The sequence below is a fragment of the Podarcis liolepis genome (assembly GCF_965112155.1).
Source record: "Podarcis liolepis genome assembly, chromosome: 5".
Taxonomy (NCBI): Eukaryota; Metazoa; Chordata; class Lepidosauria; order Squamata; family Lacertidae; genus Podarcis; species Podarcis liolepis.
Window position 1 is genome coordinate 63,499,252 of NC_139556.1, and position 25,375 is coordinate 63,524,626.

Here is a 25,375-nt window from a genome sequence, read left to right on the forward strand (position 1 = left end):
TCTGCCAAAGCAGTTGTGAAATAAAAGAAGTGCTGCATCCAATTCCTATCAAAGCCTGCTTGTTATGAAGAAGATGAAGAAACAAATTACCCAGTATGCTGAAATTTCTTTTTAGTTAAATGCTACCATTGAATGGTGCATTGACACAGTCAAGTAGCTTGATGAAATGTGAAGGAGATTTATAACTGTAGTTGACACAACAGGATACAGATTTTTAAAATGTATAAAACAGCTCCACAAATGATTGATTACCTGCACTTTTCTGGATGCTCGTCACGCTTGTTGTTGAAGTCCAAAGAGATCTTTGCATCCAGTCCGATTCCAAAATAGTTATTCATCACACATTTCTCTACGTAACAATCACTATAAAGAGCAAGAGAGACACCTTTGATGTAAAGTGGTGGGATATTTCAGCATTCTCCATATGCCCCTGTGCCCAATATGGCCACTGTATATGAATGAGCTGTCCACCTGTGCACTAGGAATAAAGCCTGTCAGAGGGGGCCTCTGGATTATGTCTCCTATTTCAATAACAAATGACTCAAGAACCTAAAACAAAGAGAAGCAAAATAAAATTCCTTTCCATTTCCTTCTTGGGTACAAAAATAACTGGATAGCTCAGTTGGTTAGAGTGTGGTGCTGATAATACCAAGGTTGCAGGTTTGATCCCCGTATGGGACAGCTGCATATTCCTACACTGCAGGCGGGGAACTAGATGATCCTCAGGGTCTATGATTCTAGGAAAAGTTTTAGAAACCTCTCAGCCAGAAGAACATAGCTAGCTTTCTCATCCCAACTAGAAATTTCTGTCACTTAAAAAACACTGAAACATATTACAGGCAACTCCTCATATACATGCGCTCTATTTTGTGTCTTCTATTTGTGAAGAAGGTGCCCTCTTTGGGCTCTGGGGAGGGTCTCCGCACAAGCCAGAGGGGCAACAGGGCTTCCTCAACTGACATGCAGGGAAGTGGCAACTGTTGCTGTGCTATCCCTCACATCAGCTGCTAGGCGGTGAGGCTGAGCAGCTCCACAAAGCCCTGCTGTCCCTCCAGCTTGTGAGGAGACCCACCTTGGAGACCGAAGAGTCTCTGGGGTGGGTCTCCTCATGAGCCACAAGGACTCTCCAGGGTGCCCCCTATTATAGGCAGTTTTGTGTATGCTTGTCGGGGACTGGAACCGAACCCACACGTAATGTTTAATATGAGACCAGCCATCATGATGGAGGGAGACGTTACTAGAATTCAGATAAGCATGTTAGTAAGTGAAGTCATCTCTTTTAAAAAACAGGACTGCTTTCAGTGTTACCACTTTCTGCAAAATCAAAATACTAGACAAGCTTCGTAGAGACTGTCTTGCCTTGTCTACACTGTAAGAAAAATGTTCCACTTGCTGTTAAAATGATTTATTCCTCAGTAATACAGTGGCAAAGGGAATTCAATTCCCTTCACTCTTATTTGAATACTCACAGATTTTCTGGCTCAGAGTTAAACGGGTCTGCATTGATCAACAACCGGCTGATGACAGAACCTCCAGGTAGAGAACCAGATGCCCCAGCACGGATATCTGTCAACAGAATACAAAACTTACAGGAAGCTGCAAGGAGTTTATGAAGCACACAGGACACAGCATATTTTCAATTGGCAAAACAGGATCTATTTTACCTCCAAAATCAACAGGATGTCACTTCTGGAGCATGAAACATTATCTCACACTTTCAGTGTTGCTGAACAATGAGGAAAAAACAGGAATTTAGACCTATGAGTAACTCCAGCCTTAGTCCTTAAATCCTACACAGAAGCAGATTCAAGCAAAGAAGTTTTCTAATTCCTATGAACAATTTATGTGTGCCTGAGAAAAAACAGAACTTTCTCTACCATATATTTTGATTTAATGATATCAACCTAGATGTGATATTAAATACGTATGTTTTTTATATTTAACATGCATATTTTTAGAAAATTTAGATTGGCAGCAGCTGATAATTATTGGGCAGTACATGGAGAAGGGGGAGTTTAACCCTTTCTTCTCCAACTGTGGTCCCAACAAAAATAATTTTCATGCTGCAATGGGGGGCAAATCCTCCGCTGGTGCCAATGGTAGATTTCCTTCCAATACATATAGCAACTTCAAATGAAAAATTTTCTTCAAGACCACAGAAGGGACGAAAGGGTTAACCCCCGAATGACCTAAAATCCTTGTATGCTGCAACCCACATTTATCAGCCACCTTCCCTCTTCAGTAGCCATCCACATTTTTAAATGCACATTAAATGCAAACACAAATTTAAACTTATGTCTAGTTTGGTTAGAAAGCTAGGAAAAATATGCTCAAAATTTTGTTCTGAAGTGGAACCCACTCAGCTTCCCAACTCCTATAAGGAAAATCCTCAGAATTTATATGGAAGTGCACGAATGTGGTCCCAAAACAGAGATGTAAGTAAAATGGGCCACTATAAAGCAGAGCTTGTAAATATTGCTTCTATCCTGCAGTTATTGACATGTGCCTCTAAATACTGAATAACAGACCTCATTGTTCGTATAGCATAGCTCTTGTTCAAAACCTTGTTTACTTTTTTTTCTCTGAACAACAATTAGCTTTCCTGGTGATGATCAGTTCATCTTAGGAGTAAGATTTTGAAAATTTGTAAGTTTTAAGCAGTATACCCTAATTCCATACTTGTTCTCACAGATGGGCTTTAGCTTTACCATACATGCCCCTTTTCTAGTGGTAGATAAAGGGAGACAATACAGAAAAAATATCTCAAGCTAACAGAGAAGACAGATATAATAGGAGCAGGGGTTAAGTTTGAGACAAAAGGAAAAAATATAAAGGAACTTATTTGTGTGCCCCCGCCGCAAGAGGTCTGGAAGGTGGAAACACAAGAACAGGCCTTTTCTGCAGTGGCTCCCCATTTGTGGAATGCTGTCCCCAGGGAGGCTCACCTGGTGCCTTCATTACATATCTTTAGGCACCAGGTGAAAACATTCCCAGGCCTCTGGATAATAAAACGATCTATGGTCTTTTAAACAAAAGGGGGGATAACTGTTTGCTTGTTATCACATTATGTATTTTTGTGTTTTTATACTGTAAACTGCCCTGTGATTCTTGGACGAAGGGCGGTATATACATTTAATACATAATGAAAATATAAATAAAATAATAATAGAGAGAGGTGTTGTACTGGGCAAGGCAGGGAACAAACTGGGAGCAGAGTCGGCTAACCTAGTCTAGGACCCAAAAGTTGGCTGTGTTCCCTGCCTTTCTGGGGTGGTAGAAGAAGCTGATTTATCAGTAATGGATTACAGAAAAACCATGTTATGTCCTCAGTGGCAGAAGAGGTCATCTCTGGTTTAGCTAGACGGGAAGAGTGTTGTTGCACTCACTGGGGTAGATGATCTTTGCATTCAGCATTGGCAGATTATCCCGATTTCCTGCCTGGGGAGGAAGAGAGGCAGAGCTTCCCACTGATAAAGTTCCTTTACTTATTAATCTTTCACAAGGAGACTTGATAACTACAAAATACAACAAAAATCACAGGTACCATTAGAATGCTATGAAACGATGAACAGAGAAAACTTAGGTGTAGTGGGCCATACTGTTTGTTAGTTACAAATTGTGCTATGAAAACCAACATTTTCAGCTAGGTACTCTTAATCTGGGCAGATTCTTTAAAGGTTTTTATATTGTAGCCAAAGAACAAGCCTTAGCTGGAATAAAGATGTTCTGAAGTGCTCCCAGTTCAAAATATAAAAGAAACTTAAACTAACAAATACTATGCAGTTCTCTCTGCCATGATTTCCTGTGCCCTTCTGTTATTTTCTAACATATTCTAGCCAACACTGAAAGTGTTCCAAGAAAGACCCATCATGATGTTGAAGCCAATATTAAAATACTGTATATTCAATCAAAGAGATCGTTGTCATAATTAAAATATCTGAAAGTCCAAGGAGATCTGTAAGTATATGGAATTGAGGACAAGCTTCTTTTAAAAACTAAATAATGGGTTCTTTTGGAAACTATACTAAGTTATGCTTTTAATGAAACAAAGGGACTTATGAAAGAACTATTAATTACTTAAGTTTGTTATAAATATTTAGAATATCACAGACTTTGTGAAATTTTGATGCTTTTGAAAAGAAGCTTTTTCTAACTTCTGTAGCTTCCTTTGCCCTACTGACCAATGCATTTTAAAATTATTTATGGTTATTCAGAATAAAGTGAGTCAATAGTATTTCGGGGAGAAACACAGCTGAGCTTATTAACAGCTGCTACTAAACTATGTACTGCAAATTCTGGATCCTAATAGCTTAGCTCCTAGCCCTATCCCTAAGGTCATAATAACAACTACAAGGTGGTTCAGGAACTCTAGGCTGAGATGATCTATTGCTAAAACAGCATAAAAACTGAGAATTTAAAGCTGTATGTCATTATTTGCTTATCTCACTATCCAACTGATAAGGGATGGTGTAACACTTGGAACAAGATCTCAGACCCAGGGCTATGGAAATATTACAAATTCCAAGGCGACGCCAGAAAGACACATATAAAGATGCTGCCTTCAACAAAGGTTAACTAGGTTTTTACCTTTCCGATGGCTCCTCCCTTTTGGAAATCCATAGTTGCCAGTGTGTGAAGACTGTAAGGAGATTTTATTTTCATTCCTTAAGTCCTTTCCCTCTTCAGCGGTAGAGAGACCCAAGAGGAAGCTCTCCTGTTCTTGGGTTTGAGCGTTCTGTTCATCGACAGCTAAACAGTAAAGCAGTAACAGAGTCAGACAGACTTGCTTGGTACTTATATCACACTGCACTGAGGGAGGGAACTGGGTAACTGGAAGACAGCAACACTATTACAGTGGTGCCCCGCAAGACGAATGCCTCGCAAGATGGAAAACTCGCTAGACGAAAGAGTTTTCCGTTTTGGAGGTGCTTCGCAAAACGAATTTCCTATGGGCTTGCTTCGCAAGACGACAATGTCTTGCGAGTTCCTGCTGGGTTTTTTTCCTTCCCCCCCTTTTCTAAGCCGCTAAGCCGCTTATCAGCTGATCCGATCAGCAGATAAGCCGCTAAAAGCCGCTAATCCTTCAATGGGCTTGCTTCGCAAGACGAAAAAACCGCTAGACGAAGAGAATCACAGAACAGATTCTTTTCATCTTGCGAGGCACCACTGTAAAACACACAGGCCACTGCTCATCTTATTTTTGCAACACCTGTTATAAAAAACAACAACAAAAAGAACCAAAAGAACTTTAGACTGTTCAGAACATACCATGTTTCAGTAAAGCACTTGGATTACAATCTACTAACTGTCAGGGACAACACTGGAGAATTGCTGACAGTCTAGGCACACCATAAAATGCTAAGTGGAGCTGTCAAGGTATATTTGTAGAGAGCAGTTATAAACATAGCTTCTTTAGGAAAGACCCATGAACAAGTATTAAAATTCTTCCTATTCACATATCTTTTCTCAACATAGATAACCAATTTGGATATAAAATTTACACAGCAAAGCATTCATACATACATCTGTAACCCATGTTCTGATGAAAGTGCATCATGATCCACTCAACTTCAATGTCACAATGTAACTTCAGTATTGTTTATAAATAACAGAAGTCAAATTACCACTGTAACTACAGTGGAACTTCGGTTGTTGAACACAATCCGTTCCATAAGACCATTCGACTTCTGAAACATTTGACAACCGAGGCACAATTGCCAGTCAGCAATTTCCTTTTTAAAAATGGAGAAATGCGCCTCTGAAGCCGTTCAACTTCCGAGGTCCGTTCGAAAACGGAAGCATTCACTTCCGGGTAGTCAGTGTTTGGCTTCTGAAGCATTTGACAACTGAGGTTCCACTGTACCATTATAAAATATTACTTTAGAGTAATTCAGCTGACTTGCACATTTCGCACTGTAGTTCCTGCCCACAAACTGCATCTATGTTCAAGAATGAAGATAAGGAACACTTGCAGGAGATAGGAGCCTTTCTAATCAAAATTAAAATGGTTCTACCAATATGGAAAAAGGTGCAACTTCCAAGGATATATTTCTCATGTGACCAAAGCCATTTCCAGAAGACCTGCCTTTATTTGCAAGAAGCATTTGGTAACCAAACAAATGATACTAAAAAGTGGAAAACAAATAAAGGACACTAAAGGAACAAAAGGATTTATTCTGCTTATTTAACCTCTGTGTGATGACAGAAAAAGTCATGTGAACCTGGTCCTAAGCCAAGCTTAGAAATACAGTTCCTTAGTTTTCAAATATTTATTGTTAAGGTCAGTGACCATCACAAAACAAAAGGGAACAAAATAGGAAGCACATAAAACACATACTCCAAATATGTAGAATAGAGTAAAATAAAATAGACCCCAAAAAACCACAGAGCATGGTTTTAGCTACAGAAAGCCAGCATACAAATAAAATTATGCATGTATGTATGCACAACTGAAAGAAAGGAAAAACCATAAGCACTGATTCACATGTTACAATAAACTATTGGTTTGTTACTCCCAATTTGAACAGAGTGAAATGGGAGTCATTCAGCTGCATGCACTACCATGCTGCTTGTTTATGACTTAGCATGACAGGTGAACATGGTCAGTCAGTTAACATGTTTGAAAAGGGTGATCGGATAAGTGTTTTTCTTACTTCTGACATCAGAAAAAATGGCAGCTTCATGGTGAAAACCATACATAGTCTACAGAATTCATTTCTGACTTTTGAAGGAATTATACAGCCTATTTAAAAATGCAGTAGTTGAATCTCAATTCTTGTATGTCTTGATAATACAGTAGCATATTTCCTTTCATATAGCACTTGAGGCGCACTCAGGATTTTCTAGTCCTTACCTTTTTCTGCATGCTCTATAATCTGACGAATAGCTTTTTTCAGACTGTTGGCTCTCAACATCAATTGCTCACGTGGACGAAATATCTGAGGACGGGCAGTGCAAGAGGAGCCTACTGAACGCTCACTAGAAGAATCACAAGCGCTGCCTGAACCATCGCCCTCTTCTGTCTCTTCTGCTATGGTAGGAGGCGGGTTTAGCAAAGATGACAAAGCTTGAGATTCTTCATTCAGTGTTTTCAGAAGGGAGTCAAGCTTCTCTTTCAAAACAGAGCACTGCAAGTAGAAAGCATAAAGTTTTATAGAAATTGTATAAAGTGTGTGTGTGTGTGTGTGTGTGTGTGTGTGTGTGTGTTGGAGAGAGAGGGAGGGAGAGATTTGAATTTCCTTTCCCCCCAAATACCTTTCTGGCCATGACTTCTGACTCCTCAGAGCTTTCTGGTGCTTTCTCGTAGGCTTTCCCTACTCGAGCCACAAAATCCTTCACAGTCTCGCAGAGCACCCTAAGTGAAATAGAACAGATAAGCAATAATTATTTCCCCAACACGCATAATATAGCAGACTTCTTTATACCACCTTTCTCTGGAGTACTTACTTGGCTGATGAAATGACCACTGAGTGTTGGTCGGATGTCAAGATTTTGGATAAATGAGCAGCCACAGAATCTTCATAGAAGAGAATCTGCTGCACCTTGTCATAGTCAGAAATGGATAATTGTTATCACCTCATCTGGACTTGCACATTACAGGGTCAACATGGAGCAGTACATGCTGTATTCTTGGCTCCCCATAAAGGTGTAGCCATGATTTCAGTTTACTCTACAGTGAGCACTCACAAAACATACAAAAAAAGTCAAGCAACTTGGTATTCACTTCACTGTGGCATCAGACAAGGGAAATGATTGCAGTAAAACTTAACATTTGTTTGAGCTATGAAAACAATTAAAAATATTTTTTAATCTGGAGAATGCTTTAGTTTTTAGTCTCTCTGAGTCCTTTCTACATATCTGAGTATAGAAGCCATGCCTCCCCTTAGAGCTATTTCCCCATGTATCTATCTCATAGGTGTTTTGCTCTGCTATCATTAACTTTTCTTAGTTCATTTTCATGGTCCCCCCAATGTATACAACTACCTCAGAATCTTCACTGAAATCTTCAGTGACTGTAGAAGCAGATGCTTGTCGAGGAAGTTTTGTTTCATACACCATAATGCTCCACCTATTGAAAAAGAGACATCACAGCATTTAATACAAATTAGATACCCTTAAAAGGGCAGTAGATAGGTAGCCGTGTTGGTCTGCCATAGTCAAAATAAAAAAAATTCCTTCCAGTAGCACCTTAAAGACCAACTAAGTTAGTTCTTGGTATGAGCTTTCGTGTGCATGCACACTTCTTCAGATACACACAACGTGTGTATCTGAAGGCACACCTTAAAAGGGCACACGTTGTTTATGAAGAAGCAACAGGAAGTGGATGCTTAAGGCAGATGATTCTAGAAGGAAAACACTTTCCCTTCTTACATCTCTGTATTAAAAATGAACAAAGGAAATTGATCCTTTTGACCTTTTTTTTTTTGTTCAGGTGCAACATGTGCAATGAGGCAGGGCCAGCAGGATGCCTTCACACAGAGACAAATCTCATCTCTTCAAACTCACAAAAATACTTTTAAACTATTGGGAAGGAAGGAGAGCAATGTTCCTGTAAAAGCAACTTCTCCTAAAATTAGCGAATCCTGGGATACATAGGAGGAACTATTCAGCATAGTTATTACTATATTGACTGATACAGAAAACAGCTGCTGTTAAAAGAATGCCATATAAAAATCTTTCAGAGATGCCTTCCTCTTTTCCACTGCTTTAGCACACAACTCGTTAGACACCCACAACCCATTAAACAGACTCAGGGCAGAGTAAAACAGACCCACTGACAAAAACTTCAGACTTTGGGCCATATCTAGCACTAAAGCTCCAGAAGTGCAAGGGACTTCCATGTGCACATTTGGTGATTCTGACTATCACTGTGTTAGGGAACAGGAGCAGAATCATAGAACAGCACCTACCTGTCAAGCATTTTGGTACTGGCCCTTTCCAGCTTTTCCAGTATCTGAGGAAGTTGAGTGTCATCATCACAAGCAGATCCCCAGCCTAGCACACGGGCAAGATCATTGCCTGTGCCCAAGGGCAACACTCCCAACTGGCACTACATAGGAAGGGGAGAATAAAAATAAGACTAGCCCAAAGGGATTCACTGCCCACACCAACTCTGACCACTGAATGTTTTCTAGTTGATTTCTTACAGTAAAGACGATGTGAGAAAATTACACAGTAAAGAGTCCAGTTAAAAAGAAACTATGTTGTTAATATTTCACCCATATTGTTTCACCATTTTCAAATTATTTTGTTGTTTTATTTTTTGCAGATTGGAGTCGCCACACCCCAGATCCTTATTTAAGAATTCCTACCCATTAAAATATATATATATATATTTCCCCAGCTTTCCATTACAAGGAATGGTGGCTTATTCCTATTCAAAGCAATTATTTAAAATCTACTTTTTCTTCAAATCTTGCCTTTCAACATCTACAGGTCTTTAAAAAAAAATATGGAGACCCACTGCTGGAGTTTACAACAATAACAACAAGAAGGATGCAATGTAGGGCTGGCAACAGTCAAAAATAGCTGATAAGAAATCTGTTTCTAAAAAGTTAAAGTGTGAGAAACAGAGTTCAATTACATCCTTGACATTGAACAATAGTTGAAGGCTTTGTTAAAGATCACTATTTCAGTTAACCACAAAGTGGTGCTATTGCCATTTTGAAACAAGAATTATTTGTTATCATAAAGGCAATACTTCCATTCCAAGCAAATAGCTATTTCAAGAACTAGGCATGATTTATATGATCCAAGTATCAGCCCAACGATAACTTCAAAACTGCCTGCACAGAGGCTACTCTACATGGTTTGTGCCATGAAACTCTGAATTGGAATAAAGGGTTGGAAGACTGCAGCGGCATAGTGAAAGCTGAAAGTTACGCATGGTGAACATCTACACATGAATGAGTTGCTATGCGGAACAGTTGCTATGCTGGACTTAAACAGGGCCTTGTGAACCAGCCCTAAGCAAACAAATACATAAAAGACTATACCATTTAAGACTTCCTGAGACCGGAAATATATTTGGCTGGGGGAAGATATTGTGATAAACACTAGGTGGGGGCAACACCTACTGCTGCTCTCTTGCAAATGAACCTTACTCACATTCAGTAAACACCGAGTTGGGAATCCCACGTTTGTCATGCAAACTTTCAGTCTTAGATATTTCATTATTCTACGCAAAATTGTATTTCATAAGTTCCTCCTTGCTCTCTTTTGTCATTTAGCCAATACACATGTAGAATGGCAACTTAGAGAAATTACCTGTTTATGGAGACTAAGGCTGTCAATTTCAGAGAGAACCCATCCAACGCTTCCATCCCCACCACATACCAGAATTCGGAAGGTGTCGAATTTCTGGAATAAACGTAAACTGCACAGGAAGAAAAGGTGTATCTGCTGTAATGTATTATTAAAATACGAGAGAGTTTAACAACTAAAATCTATTCAACAGGAGTAATAAAGACTTCAAATTAATCAGAATCTGTATTTGCAGGGGCAAAGTAACAGCAGAGTACCAGTTAGCCATCTATGCAACACAAAGACATAAGTTTGGGTACTAGAGTATTTGGGTTTTTTTAAGCAGATACTTTCTTCCCAGAACAAGAACCACAGAGAGTGGTTTGCAATTCAAGAAATAAATGAAAGGTTCTATGGGGCTTCATAAGGGGTACCGTATCCCTGCAGTAAATGTAACAGAATGAACACATATATTTTGAGACCATAGCTAAGTGGTTGAGCATGTGTTTACATCAAGAGGTCTCTAGGCTCACTCACCTGGCATCACCAGTTAAAGCAGGCAATAGTGGATTAGATGGACAAATAGTCTGACCTAATAAGGCTGCTTTCTAAACTTTAAATGCGTTCTTATTCAAAGACACAGAGAAGCATAAATTATGGTAAGTCTGCAACTTGTGTGCATTTAACTTGTGCACATTCAGCTGTATATGCATGGCCAAAAAAGAAAGAAAGAAAGAAAGATTTAAACATTTAAAAGGGGGTGGAGTTCCAAGAAAAATGACCTTGGCAATCCCACCCACCATTGAATCCAGTGGGCTCTGACATTATAATAAAATAATAATAATAATAATAATAATAATAATAATAATAATAATAATAATAATAATAATAATAAAAAAATTTATTTATATCCCACCCTCCCCAGCCGAAGCCGGGCTCAGGGTGGCTAACAACAATAAAACAATACAGCAGTACAACACAACACTCTAAAATCATTCATTATAAAATTAATTCAAATCAAACCAATGGCAACCATTGGGCCAGAGCTCCGCGAAGATTGCCAAAGGAGGGAGTCAGGCTGTGCCCTGGCCAAAGGCCTGGTGGAACAGATCTGTCTTACATTTTGAAGTTAGGCAAGACCCCCAGAATGTAACCCCAACTTAAGTTGCAGACCTATCATACAACACTCAGGCATCAAGACTTTCATGCAAGGTACACAACAATCCTAAGTAGAGAAGACGTCCCTAGATATAGTAGCTTCCAAATCTACTTATAAAATGAAATCAAATCCTCATATATCATAAACTTACTGAGAACAGCAGCCTAACTTTTGTTGAAAGCAGCAACAAAGCATAGATACATGAATGTTAATCAATGTGGGTATACAACAGATACCTACACCCCAGAATTTGAGAATATTGCCACCGATCACAGATGGATACATTAGAGGTTATATTCTATACCCACATTATAGAGAGCACTCACCCTGTGAGCATTAGGATTCTCTCTGATCCCCTCCTCCTCAAGTAATACAGTCAAGCCTCAGTTCTCGAATGGCTCCGTTTTCAAACATTTCGGCTCCCGAATGCCGAAAACCCGGAAGAAAATGCTCCGGTTTTCAAATGTTTTTCAGAAACCAAACATCCCACGTGACTTCCACTTGAGTGCAAGAAGCTCTTGCAACCAATTGAAAGCCGCGCCTCAGTTGTCAAACGTTTTGGAAGTCAAACGGTCGTCCAGAACAGATTACGTTTGACAACCAAGGTTTCACTGTATACACATTCTTTTTCTCCAATATTGCCACATTATATAAGCTCATGCTCTGTCCCTCATGCCTGGGGCCACTCTAAGTATTTGCAGGCATCTGTACATCAAGAGAGCATCTCTTACCCGAGGTGAGGTCCTCCATTCATAAGATCAAAGACCTGTGCAGGATTCAGCAGTTGTTTGAATCTTCGTAGGAACTTTACTCCCTGGTTGTCTCCACTTTTTGAGTTAACAAAGACCAGCAAAGGGCTTGTGCAAGAAGGGGGACAAGTGGCTTTCCAGAACCCTGAAGTGAAAAGCAAAAATTAAGAATAATTGAGCTCTATTACCACAGGGTGGCTAACAGTCTGCAGGTCTTTAAGTGATCTTTAACCAGAATATTACATGGAACTATACGGCTGTTTCAATATACTAACTGTTTTTTCCCCTTTTTTAAAAATTGAAATATTCCAGTGGTGACATTTTAATTCTGTCTTTTAAGATTTGGAGAATGGGTTCATTATTAGCACAGTGGCTGCACTAGGTTGCCTTTAGTACAGAATGTTGTTGCATGATGGCTGATAGGATTGAGATTCTCTCAGCATATGACATTCCTGCTCAAAGATCTGCACAGGCTGCTGCTTTGTTACTGGGCCAAGTTCAAGGATTTACTAATGGCATATAAAGTCTTTAACGGTTAGTGGCCATGGATTGCATTGCCCTAATGTGGTTATTTGACTGCTTTGATCTGCGGATCTTGCACTTTTACAAGTACCGTATTTTTTGCCCTATAGGACGCACTTTTTCCCCTCCAAAAATGAAGGGGAAATGTGTGTGCGTCCTATGGGGCGAATGCAGGCTTTCGCTGGAGCCTGGAGAGCGAGGGGGGTCGGTACACACCGACCTCTCTCGCTCTCCAGGCTTCAGGAAGCTATCCGCTAGCCGTGGGAGACCCAGCTCTCCCAGGGCTAGCGGAGAGCTTGCCTGCACCCAGAAGTTTGGGGCACGCTGAGCTCCGCACGCCCCAAGCTTCGGGATTAGCGCAGCGCTCCGCTAGCCGTGGGAGAGCAGCGTGGCTCTCCCAGGGCTAGCGGAGACCTTGCCGGCACCCAGAAGCTTGGGGCGCGCTGAGCTCCGCACGCCCCAAGCTTCGGGATTAGCGCAGCGCTCCGCTAGCCGTAGGAGAGCCGTGCAAAGTCACCCGGGTCTCCCGCGGCTAGCGGAGACCTTGCCGGCACCCAGAAGCTTGGGGCCGCTGAGCTCCGCACGCCCCAAGCTTCGGGATTAGCGCAGCGCTCCACTAGCCGCAGGAGAGCCGCGCGGCCTCTCCCAAGCTTTTTTTGGGGGGGGAAATAAAGGGGAAAAAATTGTTTTCCCCCCAGGTGCACCGCGCTAATTCCGAAGCTTGGGGTGTGCTGAGCTCCGCACGCCTCAAGCTTCGGGATTAGCACAGTGCTCCGCTAGCCGTGGGAGAGCCGCGCGGCTCTCCCGCGGCTAGCGGAGACCTTGCCGGCACCCAGAAGCTTGGGGCGCGCTGAGCTCAGCACACCCCAAGCTTCGGAATTAGCGCAGCGCACCTGGGGGGAAAATAATTTTCCCCCCTTTATTTCCCCCCAAAAAAACTAGGTGCGTCCTATGGGCTGGTGCGTCCTATGGGGTGAAAAATACGGTACCTAACAGTTGTTCCAATATCTTAGTGTGACAACACCTATACTAAATTTGAGCTCTACAAATTTGCAGTCTAGGTCTCCCGTCTTTGTGAATGTAAGAAAGAAGATAAGGAACGAAACAAGGAAGAAGGAAAGAGAAAAAGATTATGGTGCACATAATGAGTATTAGGCGCTATAATGAGAATAACTGCGTTATGCCAACGTTGGTTTTCTGAGCTATTTGCTTGATTTGCAAAGTGTGAAACAAACACTGAAAAGCATTAGCTGATACCTACCATCCGAATCAATGCTGTTGAGAGCTGTAGGAGGGATGACAGAAACTTTGCAAAGGCCAAGCGGGCATTTGGTTGGTAACAAGTCTCTGCATGAGGTATGTACCTGGGAGGAAAATATATTAGCTAAAGTTTTGCTTCTATTCAGGTGTTTTAATGAAGAAGAAATTCACAGGAATGGAAAGGAAAAGAAATATACACTGAAATCACAAACTAGCTTAATCTTGGGAGTCCAGTCCATGATCTGTGAAACACAGTGGTTACAAGTCCAAAATTAAACCACAGTTTCCAGTTGGGACACAACACAAAACCTGCGTAAGGAAGCCCACAAGGAAAGGAGCAGGGTGGGAGTTCCCAAAGCAGGGCCATTACATCTGAACAGGTGTGGGAAAATGATTGCTTGTACATAAGAGCATGAGCAGAGTTCTTATTATTGCAGAGTGATTTTACAGCACGAGATATTGCTAAGAGCATGATGAGCATGTGAACACCTCATGCTAGACTAATGATTGGCTCACGTAGCATAACACTCTCTTTGTCTGTGGGCAAAAGCAAGGTTACATTCCTTTGATTTGGTTACTTTTGAGTACCAGGCAGAGCAAGCGCAGTGCTGGAGGAGGGAGGATGATTTATTTCTTACTGCACACAATAAACGTTACGGCTGTAGCCAAAGCTTCTTCTTCAAGTCATCTTGGTGTGAGACTGATTTCTTACTGATTTTCTTACTGATGTCGAGCTGGATTCTCGACAATTGGTGCCCCGTGTGACTGCCTTTGGACTCCACGTTGTTTCTCATCGTTCAGCGCTCACCACACGTCTTTCATCCGCTATGGATCCCGGTGAGTGCTCCCTTGGTACCCCGTGTATGTGATTCTGGATTACGTTAAGGACTTATCAGCACTCATCTCGCCCGGCAAGGGCTGCAGACGCGTCGTTCATCCACCTAGTGGATCCCTGGTGAGTGCTCCCAACCCCCCCTTTCTTTTGCCATTATGGGGCAGTCTCTCTCTCCACCACAGAAAAAGTTTTTTGAAGACCTTAAATCTCTTTTGGCCAGCAACAGCCTTCTTGTCTCAGATGCTGATATCGTGTCTCTTATAGAAGCATTGGATACCCATTGCCCCTGGTTTTTTCCTCAGGAGGGGAATTGGCATTTAAAAGACTGGGAAAAAATAGGACAATTTTTCCAAAACCATCCTCAGATTGATGTCAACGTTTTGCATGCCTGCTGTAAGGTTTATAAGGCTATCTCAAGCTTAACTCCTACAAATCTCCTCCTGGCCGCTGCTTCAGCTCCTTTGCCCCCCCTCCCAATCCTCATGCTGCCTTCAGAAGCACCGTCTTATCAGCCTCCTAAACAGGCAGACATTTTTTCTCCGGCTCCTGTCCTCCCTCCCCTGCATTCTTCGCATTCCACACCCCCCATTTCCACTGCCCTCCAAGAGACTCCTCCTGCTGCTCCTCCGTTGCTTGCCTTTGATTCAGACAGTCCAACTCTCTCAGCCCCCGTCATGCTGACCCAAACCGATGTTCTCGATGGGCTGACGGGAGGAGGCAATTTTCTTACCATTGCCCAACAGTTGGCCCTTGATCCTATGTATTGGGCAGCCACCACAGCCTCAGCCCAAGAGGCTCTGGCCTCTGTCCCTGATGACAGGAATGAGCGTGATGGCCGATGTGGAAGCATCAGACAGGGCCCTGCAAAGCCCTATGGACAATTTGTTGATCGCTTGTATAATACCTTCAAGCGGCAAGTTCAGGACCTGGCAGCACAAGAACTGATTGTACGCCAGCTTGCATTTGATCATGCACATGAGGACTGTAAGCAAGTGCTGCGCCTTCTAATGGCAACATCAAATATAGCCATTGCTGATATGCTTAAAGCCTGCCAGTCAGTGGGCACTGAGATGCACAAAGCTCATCTTTTAGCCACAGCCTGGTCCTCCACCGTGTCCCAAAATCCTGCTAAGGATAAAACCTGTTGGATTGACAATGGCTAAGGAAAAAATCCAGCGGACCTTACCCATTACGTGCCTGGGACACCAGCTGACAGCATCTGCAGTTACGCCTCAACTACAGTTCCCTGATCATTTTAAACTGGTGGATTTACAACAAATTCTTGGACAGTTGAATTGGATAAAGAGTTATTTGGACCTGCCCACCTCCACTCTGTCTCCACTATTTTCTGCCCTTAAGGGACACAAGAATCCAGCGGACAAGATCACAACCACCTCTGCAATGGAAGAGGCTCTTCCACAGCTGTTCCAGTGTTTCCTGGCACGCTGAAAGGCCATCTTCATCACTACTGCATTGGCCCCCCTTTTCCCTGGGAAGCCACTTCAACCACCAAACATCATTACAGTTTTGCTGCCTCCCAATAGCGACCATCCCATCTGTGTCATCACGCTTCATTGGGCTTGGACTTTTGACTCAGCAGTACAAGGAGCAATACATCAGACTTATTTACAGCAAATGGGCTCCTGTATCTGCAGAAATGGTTGTGTGACTTCTTCTGGATTGTGGTTTTTACATGCCAATAATCGAGCCACGAAATATCACACAGGTTGCTTGGAAGTGGCCATTGTACTAATTTACCATTCTCATCCTTATTGACATCACTTGGATTTTACCCCCCAGATCTCTTCTTTTTTTCTCCTCCCTCAGGAGTCCTGCCCTATGATGTGTTCCCCTGAGCATGTACAGAGGGCTGTCTTGGAACTATTGTGGACTCTTGGCAAGGGAGGGGGTGAAGGGATTTTAGTGTGTTCCAGTTGTTTCATTCTTGTGCTTTGGCATGGTTCCCGGACAGAAAGAAAGTTGCAATATGGTTCTTTAGCAAGGCCCGCGAATACAATGGGCTCTGTTCTCGACCTTGTTGCAATCTTTTTAGTTACAGCAAGCAGAATTTGCTTGGCTAGTGCTTTTAGCTGCTGAGAAAAATGATTTTTAAAAGCTTCTCGAAGCTTTGAGCCTTTTTTGGTGGTTGTATTCTAGCTTTCCAGTAAATGCTTCATTTAAGATTAGCAATAATATGAAGGACAATCGTATAAGTTTATCACCTGTGTTTTGTTGCTTGCAGAAATAGTGTCTTATTGTTTTCGTTTTAATCATAATAGCAGTATATTTTTAGGTCATTATCCATATTGTAATTGGACCTATGAGTATGTTAATGGATCTTCTTGTTTTTTTTAATGTTACCACTATGAGTGATAGGCCGAAAGTCTCAGTTAATAATGTCATAACCTACATGACTTATGACCAACAGGCTGCGTGTATAGATTTTTATGTTTGGTTCAACTGGATGAGAAAGAGCAGTAAATCTACATATTTGCTTCAATTTGATTTATGGTTATTCTGTGGCAAATTGGACCGAAGCTTTGTTTTTTAATTCTATCATCTTTGTTTTAAAAATAATTAACAAACAAACAAACAAAAAAAGTCAGAAATGAGAGAAGTTGCTTTATAAACTTTTTATGCTTTAAATGTAATCCTTGCCTCTAAAGTTGGAATTTATGCCTTAATTCATTCTCATTGTTGTATGTATATAACTGATCAATCAACCAATATCTCTGCTACTATTGATTATATGGAACAAATGATAGCCCATAATCCTTTGAATCCACCTGAAGGTTTTGATCCATGGGATTGGTTATTTTCTTGGTTACTTAATGGATTATGGTTAAGAAATTTATTATTGATTGTAATTGCATGTATTGTTGGTTTTATTATGTATTCAATGCTTGCTTTCTTTAATTCCCAATGTACTGCATGGTGGTTTCGACCACGGCCCACCACAGGGATTACAAGGGGAATTTATGTTGCAAAATATAAATGCTTAGGTAATGGGATTGCGATTCTGATTAATGGTCCCTCTTTTCCTCTTATAATATAAACAAGAAAAGAGGGCATGTGGGAAAATGATTGCTTGTACATAAGAGCATGAGCAGAGTTCTTATTATTGCAGAGTGATTTTACAGCACGAGATATTGCTAAGAGCATGATGAGCATGTGAACACCTCATGCTAGACTAATGATTGGCTCACGTAGCATAACACTCTCTTTGTCTGTGGGCAAAAGCAAGGTTACATTCCTTTGATTTGGTTACTTTTGAGTACCAGGCAGAGCAAGCGCAGTGCTGGAGGAGGGAGGATGATTTATTTCTTACTGCACACAATAAACGTTACGGCTGTAGCCAAAGCTTCTTCTTCAAGTCATCTTGGTGTGAGACTGATTTCTTACTGATTTTCTTACTGATGTCGAGCTGGATTCTCGACAAACAGGCTTTAGCCCTGTAGTGTTTTGTTTGCGTGCATTTACAAACCTGTGTGCATAACGCAGGATGAAATCGTTATATCAACCCTTAGTCTATCCAGCTCAAAGGAATATAAAATCAGTTCCCTTCTTACAATACTTGGGACACTTGATTCTGAAAGTATCCTAAGAATACTGACTTATGGTTCCAGAGATTGGTAAAGAGTAGGTTTGTTAAACTGGAAACACTGATGAAAATGTAGGCGTAAACAAGAAATTCTACTGTCGACAAGAATAAATAATGAGAGCAGTACCTAAAACAACAGGCACAGAAAAACAACTGATCTTTCACAAAGGCAAAAGGTTTTTTCAAAAGTTTTGCAGTTAATTGCATATCATTTTCCTTAAATAATTCTGTGAACAACTATAAAACATCAGAGGCCAAATGGTTTATCTGCATATCTTACGCCTTTCTGGCTATTTGCTTACATTTCAAATACATTTTCCACACACACTCATGTGCATGTAGAATGCCAAGAAATTCATTATCCTTAGGATTTACACTTAAGAATCAGTTACGTATCCAAAATAATTCAGTGCTATTCTGCTTGACTGTCAAGGAAAGGCAGGCCTTGCCAAAATAATATACGGCTTGTTAATAAGCGATTCCCAGGATACAAGAAGAGCATATATTTAGGACTCTACATTCTGCATCAGAAAGATCTGTAATACATTTATTATTGCTTTCAGATGTGACCTTTATTTTCTGGCAAAGGACCAGTAAGCAAGCAATCTCTATTAATCTAATTCTGTTTATTCAACATAGTGAAATTTCTTTAGGCTGCTGTGGTAACATCATGAGAGATCACTGACATTTCTACCCATCTTAGAATCAGTGGATAAAGAGCCTATAGATGGCTACACATTTTGCTATGCTTATCCACGACTATGTAAAAGACTGGTAATTGGCAAAAGCAGCATAAAATCTTTTAAAAATATCTAACAGCTGGCTTATTTTAGTTGAAATCTAATTAGCAAATAAATAAATACAGTGGGATGCCGCTGAAACTTTCTCCTTACATAGTAGCATTATCAGAATACACAGGCACAGTGCAGAAAAGGGGAGTAAAATTGAACAGCGTTGCAACATTAACTGACCATTGCTTTGCACCAGAGACAGCGCCAGTCTTGCAAGCGCAGTACACTGCCACATGTTTTATCACACACTGTGCATTTGGCACTCACAGGCAGGTTTCCTTCAAGCCACTGGTGTGGCATTGAAATCTGCAAACAAGCAGAAAATAAATCACTTTCATTATAGGGCCGTTACTAGACTCTATGCCCTCTTTGAAATACCGAGCAACACTCACCCTTCCCATTGCTTTATTATTATTAATATTTATTGAATTTGTATACCGCCCTATACCTGGAGGTCTCAGGGCAGCTCACAGAACAAAATCAAAATATAAAACCACAAAATATATAATCAAAATAAAAACAACAACCCAATAACACCCCCATACTTTAAAAGTAAGTATACATGCTCCTCTCTGAAGTCTCTAGAGAATCTAGAAAATCTTAGCAGAAGCAGAGGTGTAAGTGAAATGCCTTCTATATGCCTGTTAACCTTCCCCACATGAGAAATGGCCTCATACATACCCCGTCTTCATCCTCAATGATATCCTTCCCAATAGATGCTAGTGTTGTCCATTTGCAGTTATTAGTTGCCCGGACAGCACACCTCTTGTGGGCTTTAAATTTGCAGACTAGAAAAGCCAGGAGGAGAGGGAAAGGAAGAAAGAAAGAAAGAAAGAAAGAAAGAAAGAAAGAGAAGAGTAGATATGAGGTGAGCTGAGCGAACACTCCATTTAAATCTACACGAAACCCAGTGTTACAAAACCCATTTCTTTTCTTCTGCTTTTAGCATCACTAACCAGTCTAATCTAAACAAGGCATGTACAGGAAATCTTAAACCTGTTCTAATTAGGAATTAATTATCCTCAGGAAACATCACATTATCAAACTACAGATAATTTTATTTGAATCAGACGTATTTTCTGAAAAATATTCTAAAACAATCCAGTAGGGAATAGTTATGTTGATGAATTACCTGCAGAGAAAAAATAATTAATGTCATATTTCTAAAAGATTCTTGAATTTAATTGTGGACCTTAGATGTATTTCTCTCCCCTTATATCATGTAATACCCTCTAAGGATCTACGTTTATTTAAAAACAGATTACAACACCCAACCTGAGAGAGGTTGCTGACCACAAAGCCCAACCACAGATATCTTTAGTAGCCAGGTTTCTGCAACACGGAATGAAGATTTGTGAATGTTATATAACATTAACTTAAATGTTAGATGCAGGGTTTTTTATTACTGATTTTATTGTACTGAACCCTCCTGGAATCTTTTATATATGCTAACAAAGTTCAGATAATTTAAAAAAAAGAAGAAGTTATCTTTCTCATTCATAAGATTCTTAGCTCCTATAATTTAACAAAAGTTATGAAGTACAATAAACGTAGAATCAAACCTAACCAGTTTTATTTTGTACTGTAGCTAATCCTGTTTTGGTATAATTTTTCTCAGTCATTGCATAAGCAGGATTTTTAGATCAAGGCCTATTTCATTTGCAAGATGTCAAAGTCTGGCAGGGAACATTTCAGGATCATACGGTTATTCCCGTCTTGGAATGGTGACCAACCAATGGGGTGCGAGTCTGACCAATGCCTTCTTGGAAGCCTAACAGCTTTATGTTCCAAGCACAAAATAATGAAAGGATTTTACCTTCGCAGGAGAGTCCGTGGGACGTGACTCCAGATAGTGCCTCCCGACACACATTGCAGTATGTTGGCCGAGCATGCGAACAGGCGTACCAGTTATGCATCCCTGAGAAATGGTCCATACTGTACTGTGTAGACTGAAAATGAATTTATGGTAAACAAATGAAGATGACATCCCAATGGGACATTGATAGAGATATTAAATTGTGCAAACTATATATTTCTGAGGCAGAATCTACACCTGTATAATCTGTGGAGCATTGTAACCACGGAAGAACAGAGGAACAAGAATGCCCTGCTGTATGTGGGGGTGGGGAAATAAGCAACAATCTGAAAAGTACATCAAGGGGTGAAATGGTAAACTTCATCCCACACAGTACAAGCACAATGAGAGGAATGTAGTCTGGAGGCTGTAAGAAATGTAAATGAAATGCCCACCAAGCATTTTTGCATAGAACTATGGAGTAAAATCGGCTTGAAATGGTCTGGATTGGTAATTCAAAATTTTGCCAGCTGCAAGCAAGAAAGAAAGATAATAGAATCATAGAAATGTAGCACTGGAAGGGACCCAAAAGCTAATCTAGTCCAACCCCCTGTGATGCAGGAATCGCAGCTGACAGCTAAGTCCACCACCTTCCAAAGCAGTCCAGTCCACTATAGAACAGCTCTTATCATTAGAAAGTTCTTCCTAATCTTTAGTCGGAATCTCCTTTCTTGCAAATGGCAGGCATTAGGGCACCAGTCCTGACATGTACTGCAGAGTGGGGCAAAGGCACCTAACCCCCATATCAAGGTTCTGAAATGGATCAGGTACTCTGCACCTGCAATTTGCTAACTGCATGCATGGAGTCTTGCCTAGTTTTGCCCATATTAATAGTGAGAAATGGTGTCAATACACAATATTCAAATACTGTATTCTTTCTCATACAGGTTAAACATTTTTACTATCTTAAGTATTTTAAGACCTGAATTCTCATGGCATTTATCTGCTTGGAGTTTTTTGTATGTGTTTACTGTTTTTTAATTTATGTAAATTTAATTTTTTATGAATGTTTTTGATTTTTATTTATCAATCTATATTTTTTTCCACCGAGGACACTCCAAAAAAACAGCAGCCATTACAAAATCACATCTGTACCTTAGAAGTGGTGGTTTCCAAAATAAAAATAGTACTTTTGAAGTTCCAACTCTTTATCATAACTGTACTAATCACAGTCCACCTACTTTACTGTTTGTACTCTTGCAAAATTGAAGACATCACTCCACGTAGTACTCACTTATGGGAAAGTGCAACTTTCTTTCCTGATCTTGGATTACTCATGATGACAAGGCCTGAATGACTAAAGTGAGCAATCACTTTAAATTCAGACAGTTTATATACATGTTCTGATGACCACTGACTTCAGAGAATATTTAATTATAACTGCTGAAACAAGCAGCACATATGAACAGTAAACAGTGTATGCGTTGGGGGTGAGGCTGTCACTGCATTTAAAAATAAAGGGCAGATACACATCTATACCTAACCTATTTCATTACCTCAAAATGTTCACGATTCTGTACAGTCTTCAGTGCTGCAATCCAGTCCTCCATTTCTTTTCTATTATCTGCACACAAGATGAGTTTCCGACATGGAGTAATGACCTGTAAGGTAAGAGAATAGTCTGGTACTCTTAACTCCCTGAGATACTAACAGAAGAGGAGGATAGCAAATAATGACTGTTTCATTCTGACTTAAAGGTTTCTGGAGACAGGAGACTATTTCAACAGATGCAGGAGAAGGTAGAGAACCAAGCTTTGCAACTGAGCAACAAAAGGGAAATAAAACCTAGGGCCTTTCCAGGTGACCAAAATAAAAAATCTTGTGCCAGAGACCACATCTTCCAAAACACTTTAAAAATGGTTCTCTGTGCTTTGATGCTATGTGGTTTATGGAAATTATGAGCACTGAAGGAGTCTATTCAAGTCTTCCAGATGTCCTAACTTTGAAACATTATTAAAGTTCTTAACTCTAGCACAGATTTCCCCAACCTTGGTTCCCCAGATGTTGTTGGATTACAACTACTATAAACCCTGACTACCAACTCTGCAGGCTAAGGATGGTGGGAGTTGTAGTCCAGAAACACCTGGGGAATCAAGGTTGGGAAAAGCTACTCTGGGGTAGTTGAACGACTGAAGAACTTGCCATAGGCACATTATTCTCCTGATGTTTCTTAATCTAAGACAATGCAAGTTGGACATCTTTATTTCATAGTTAAGCTGCATACACACAGTCAACCTAGGATATTGAGCCAAGTGATATTAAGAGCTCTAACAACAGATTTATTTTGATTTGTTCTAAAATCTACCCATCAGTAATGCCACTATGGGTTTTTTGTTCTCATATAATGAATGGGAAAGCATTAAAACAAGGCTCTGGTTAGATTAGAGATTGTGCAAAATGTCCAGACTCCTAACTGCAAACAAATCCTTCAAAAAGCCAATGAGAGAGTTCTTGTGAACTTTCTCTACACACTTTATTGTTGGTAGCATTCATACCCTGCTCAGAAGTTTATTTCAATATTTTACAAAATTAAATGTCTTTTCTACCCAATATGAAAATGACAAGTTCTAAACGGCAGTTTTATATACACTGAAAGCTGAAGCTTTCTAGCTCTTGGGTATGACTGCTGTTGTACCAAATGCCTAAATTTATAGGTCTGCGATGCTATGCAATTAAAAGTCCCTGCTGTTATGTGGGACAAATTGTCCAGTGTGGCCTAAGGAAGCATGGCTAGTTGGAGAATTAGTTGGAGAGGATGCCTTTTGTCTAATATGTACTCACAACATTCCCAGCTGTCCTGTGTCTTTTGTCCCATTCCTCCCCCAAGTGCCCAAAGCTTTCCCAGCCATTCCGAAGACAATTGGAGGCTTGTAATTAGCTGAAGTAGAGGTGCCTATTACACTTTCAGCTAAAACAGATTTAAACTAACAAACAATCAAAGAGGGGAAACTGTAATTGTGTAGACCTAACTAAAAACAGCAAAATTAACAGAGTAACTGAATTATCAGGAACACTAAAACAATACAATTAATTAACACCAACTATTATTGATACTACAGGAGGCTTCATATCGCAGGGAAACCATATACAAAAATACATTTTAAAAAAGAAAAAAAATGTATTGAGGATATGGTATTAAGTCTGCAGGCAAAGTAAGTGATCTACTACTAGCCTATTCTTCCTCCAGTGAGATATACTGGTCCTTTATAGGGTAGGGAAACACAAAAATGTAACAGTCCCCATATTAGCTGACTTGAGTTTAGTTTTATAAAGCACATTAGGTACAAAACCCAAAAGAACCTAAACAGAATCGTGTGACCTAGTGGCTGGAGGAGTATGCACTGTACCCCTCAAACCAGAAGTGAGCAGACTTCCGGTTTGTGGACTTTTTCCTTTATTTTTGCCACATGAACCAGGATCCACAAAATGCCAATCAAAGTTACCTGATCACAATGCAGCAAACCAAATCCACATCTCTGTTAATACAGATTAGGAAAGCCACACAAAACTTGGTCATAGGCAAACAAGTAACAAGTAAGACTATCATTTCATAGGTGCAGATCACTAACACTGAGAGATAAATGTTAAATCAAAGCCAAGAGCTTAATCCATGGCAGCAGCCACCCCTCTCGCCATTTATTTTTTCCCCAGCAGCATTTTAAGTCAGCACTCTTATTTATAACTTAACAAAATAAAAACTGTTTATAATATCATGCAAAAAATATTTAGTATTATGGACATGTTTCTTATTAAAAATGTGTTGGGTTTGCATGGAATTCTCAGCATCTATGATAGGGCATTATGGGATTAGCAACATCATTTTAGCCAAGTATGTTGAATGTTACCATGGCTACGAAAGGCAGACTAACACTTTTCACAAACTGAATTAAAGCAGCTACTGTTTCTTTTAGAGCTGTTAATGGGGTAAAGATAAGATAAATCATTTGAAGGAGTAGGGTAATAAATGCAAGGAAAGGAGAATACCTCTACCAACATAAGCAAACAACTCCCATACAAAGGGTTACTAGTGCATATTGTGAGCCTGCTGCAGTAACATTACATTGAAAACTGAATAGAATGAAGACAAGGGGAAATGGAAATATGCTAAACCACAGCCTGGAGAAGAGTAACTCTGGCCACAAAATGCCATCCACATAAGAACATCAGACCTGCACAATCAGAAAGCAGGATAATGCATACAGAACATATAGAAATACAGAATCATAGAATTGTAGGATTTGAAGGGGCCACAGGGATTATCTAGTCCAGGGGTCCTCAAACTTTTTAAACAGGGGGCCAGTTCACTGTCCCTCAGACACTGCTGGGGGCCAGACTATAGTTTGAAAAAATATGAACAAAAT

The 25,375-nt window shown here is 40.3% G+C and overlaps 1 protein-coding gene across 14 annotated transcripts in view; it reads right to left on the reverse strand.

Annotated features, from left to right (window-relative positions):
- The window catches only part of DGKD (diacylglycerol kinase delta), a 77,006-nt gene that overhangs the window by 14,564 nt on the left and 37,067 nt on the right, over nt 1-25,375 (reverse strand). For 6 of the 14 annotated variants that reach the window (XM_083505563.1, XM_083505571.1, XM_083505569.1 and 3 more), the window contains 16 exons: nt 22,511-22,615; nt 20,976-21,108; nt 19,841-19,947; nt 19,340-19,465; nt 13,934-14,036; nt 12,133-12,295; nt 10,267-10,375; nt 8,910-9,049; nt 7,981-8,068; nt 7,447-7,541; nt 7,255-7,354; nt 6,854-7,127; nt 4,588-4,749; nt 3,387-3,515; nt 1,470-1,566; nt 253-363 (listed from right to left, as the gene is read on the reverse strand). In XM_083505563.1, coding sequence (XP_083361689.1) covers nt 253-363; nt 1,470-1,566; nt 3,387-3,515; nt 4,588-4,749; nt 6,854-7,127; nt 7,255-7,354; nt 7,447-7,541; nt 7,981-8,068; nt 8,910-9,049; nt 10,267-10,375; nt 12,133-12,295; nt 13,934-14,036; nt 19,340-19,465; nt 19,841-19,947; nt 20,976-21,108; nt 22,511-22,615 — 2,042 coding nt within the window. The remainder of the gene's footprint in view (nt 1-252; nt 364-1,469; nt 1,567-3,386; nt 3,516-4,587; nt 4,750-6,853; nt 7,128-7,254; nt 7,355-7,446; nt 7,542-7,980; nt 8,069-8,909; nt 9,050-10,266; nt 10,376-12,132; nt 12,296-13,933; nt 14,037-19,339; nt 19,466-19,840; nt 19,948-20,975; nt 21,109-22,510; nt 22,616-25,375) is intronic. The other 8 variants (XM_083505572.1, XM_083505570.1, XM_083505575.1 and 5 more) reach the window with 3 other exon arrangements.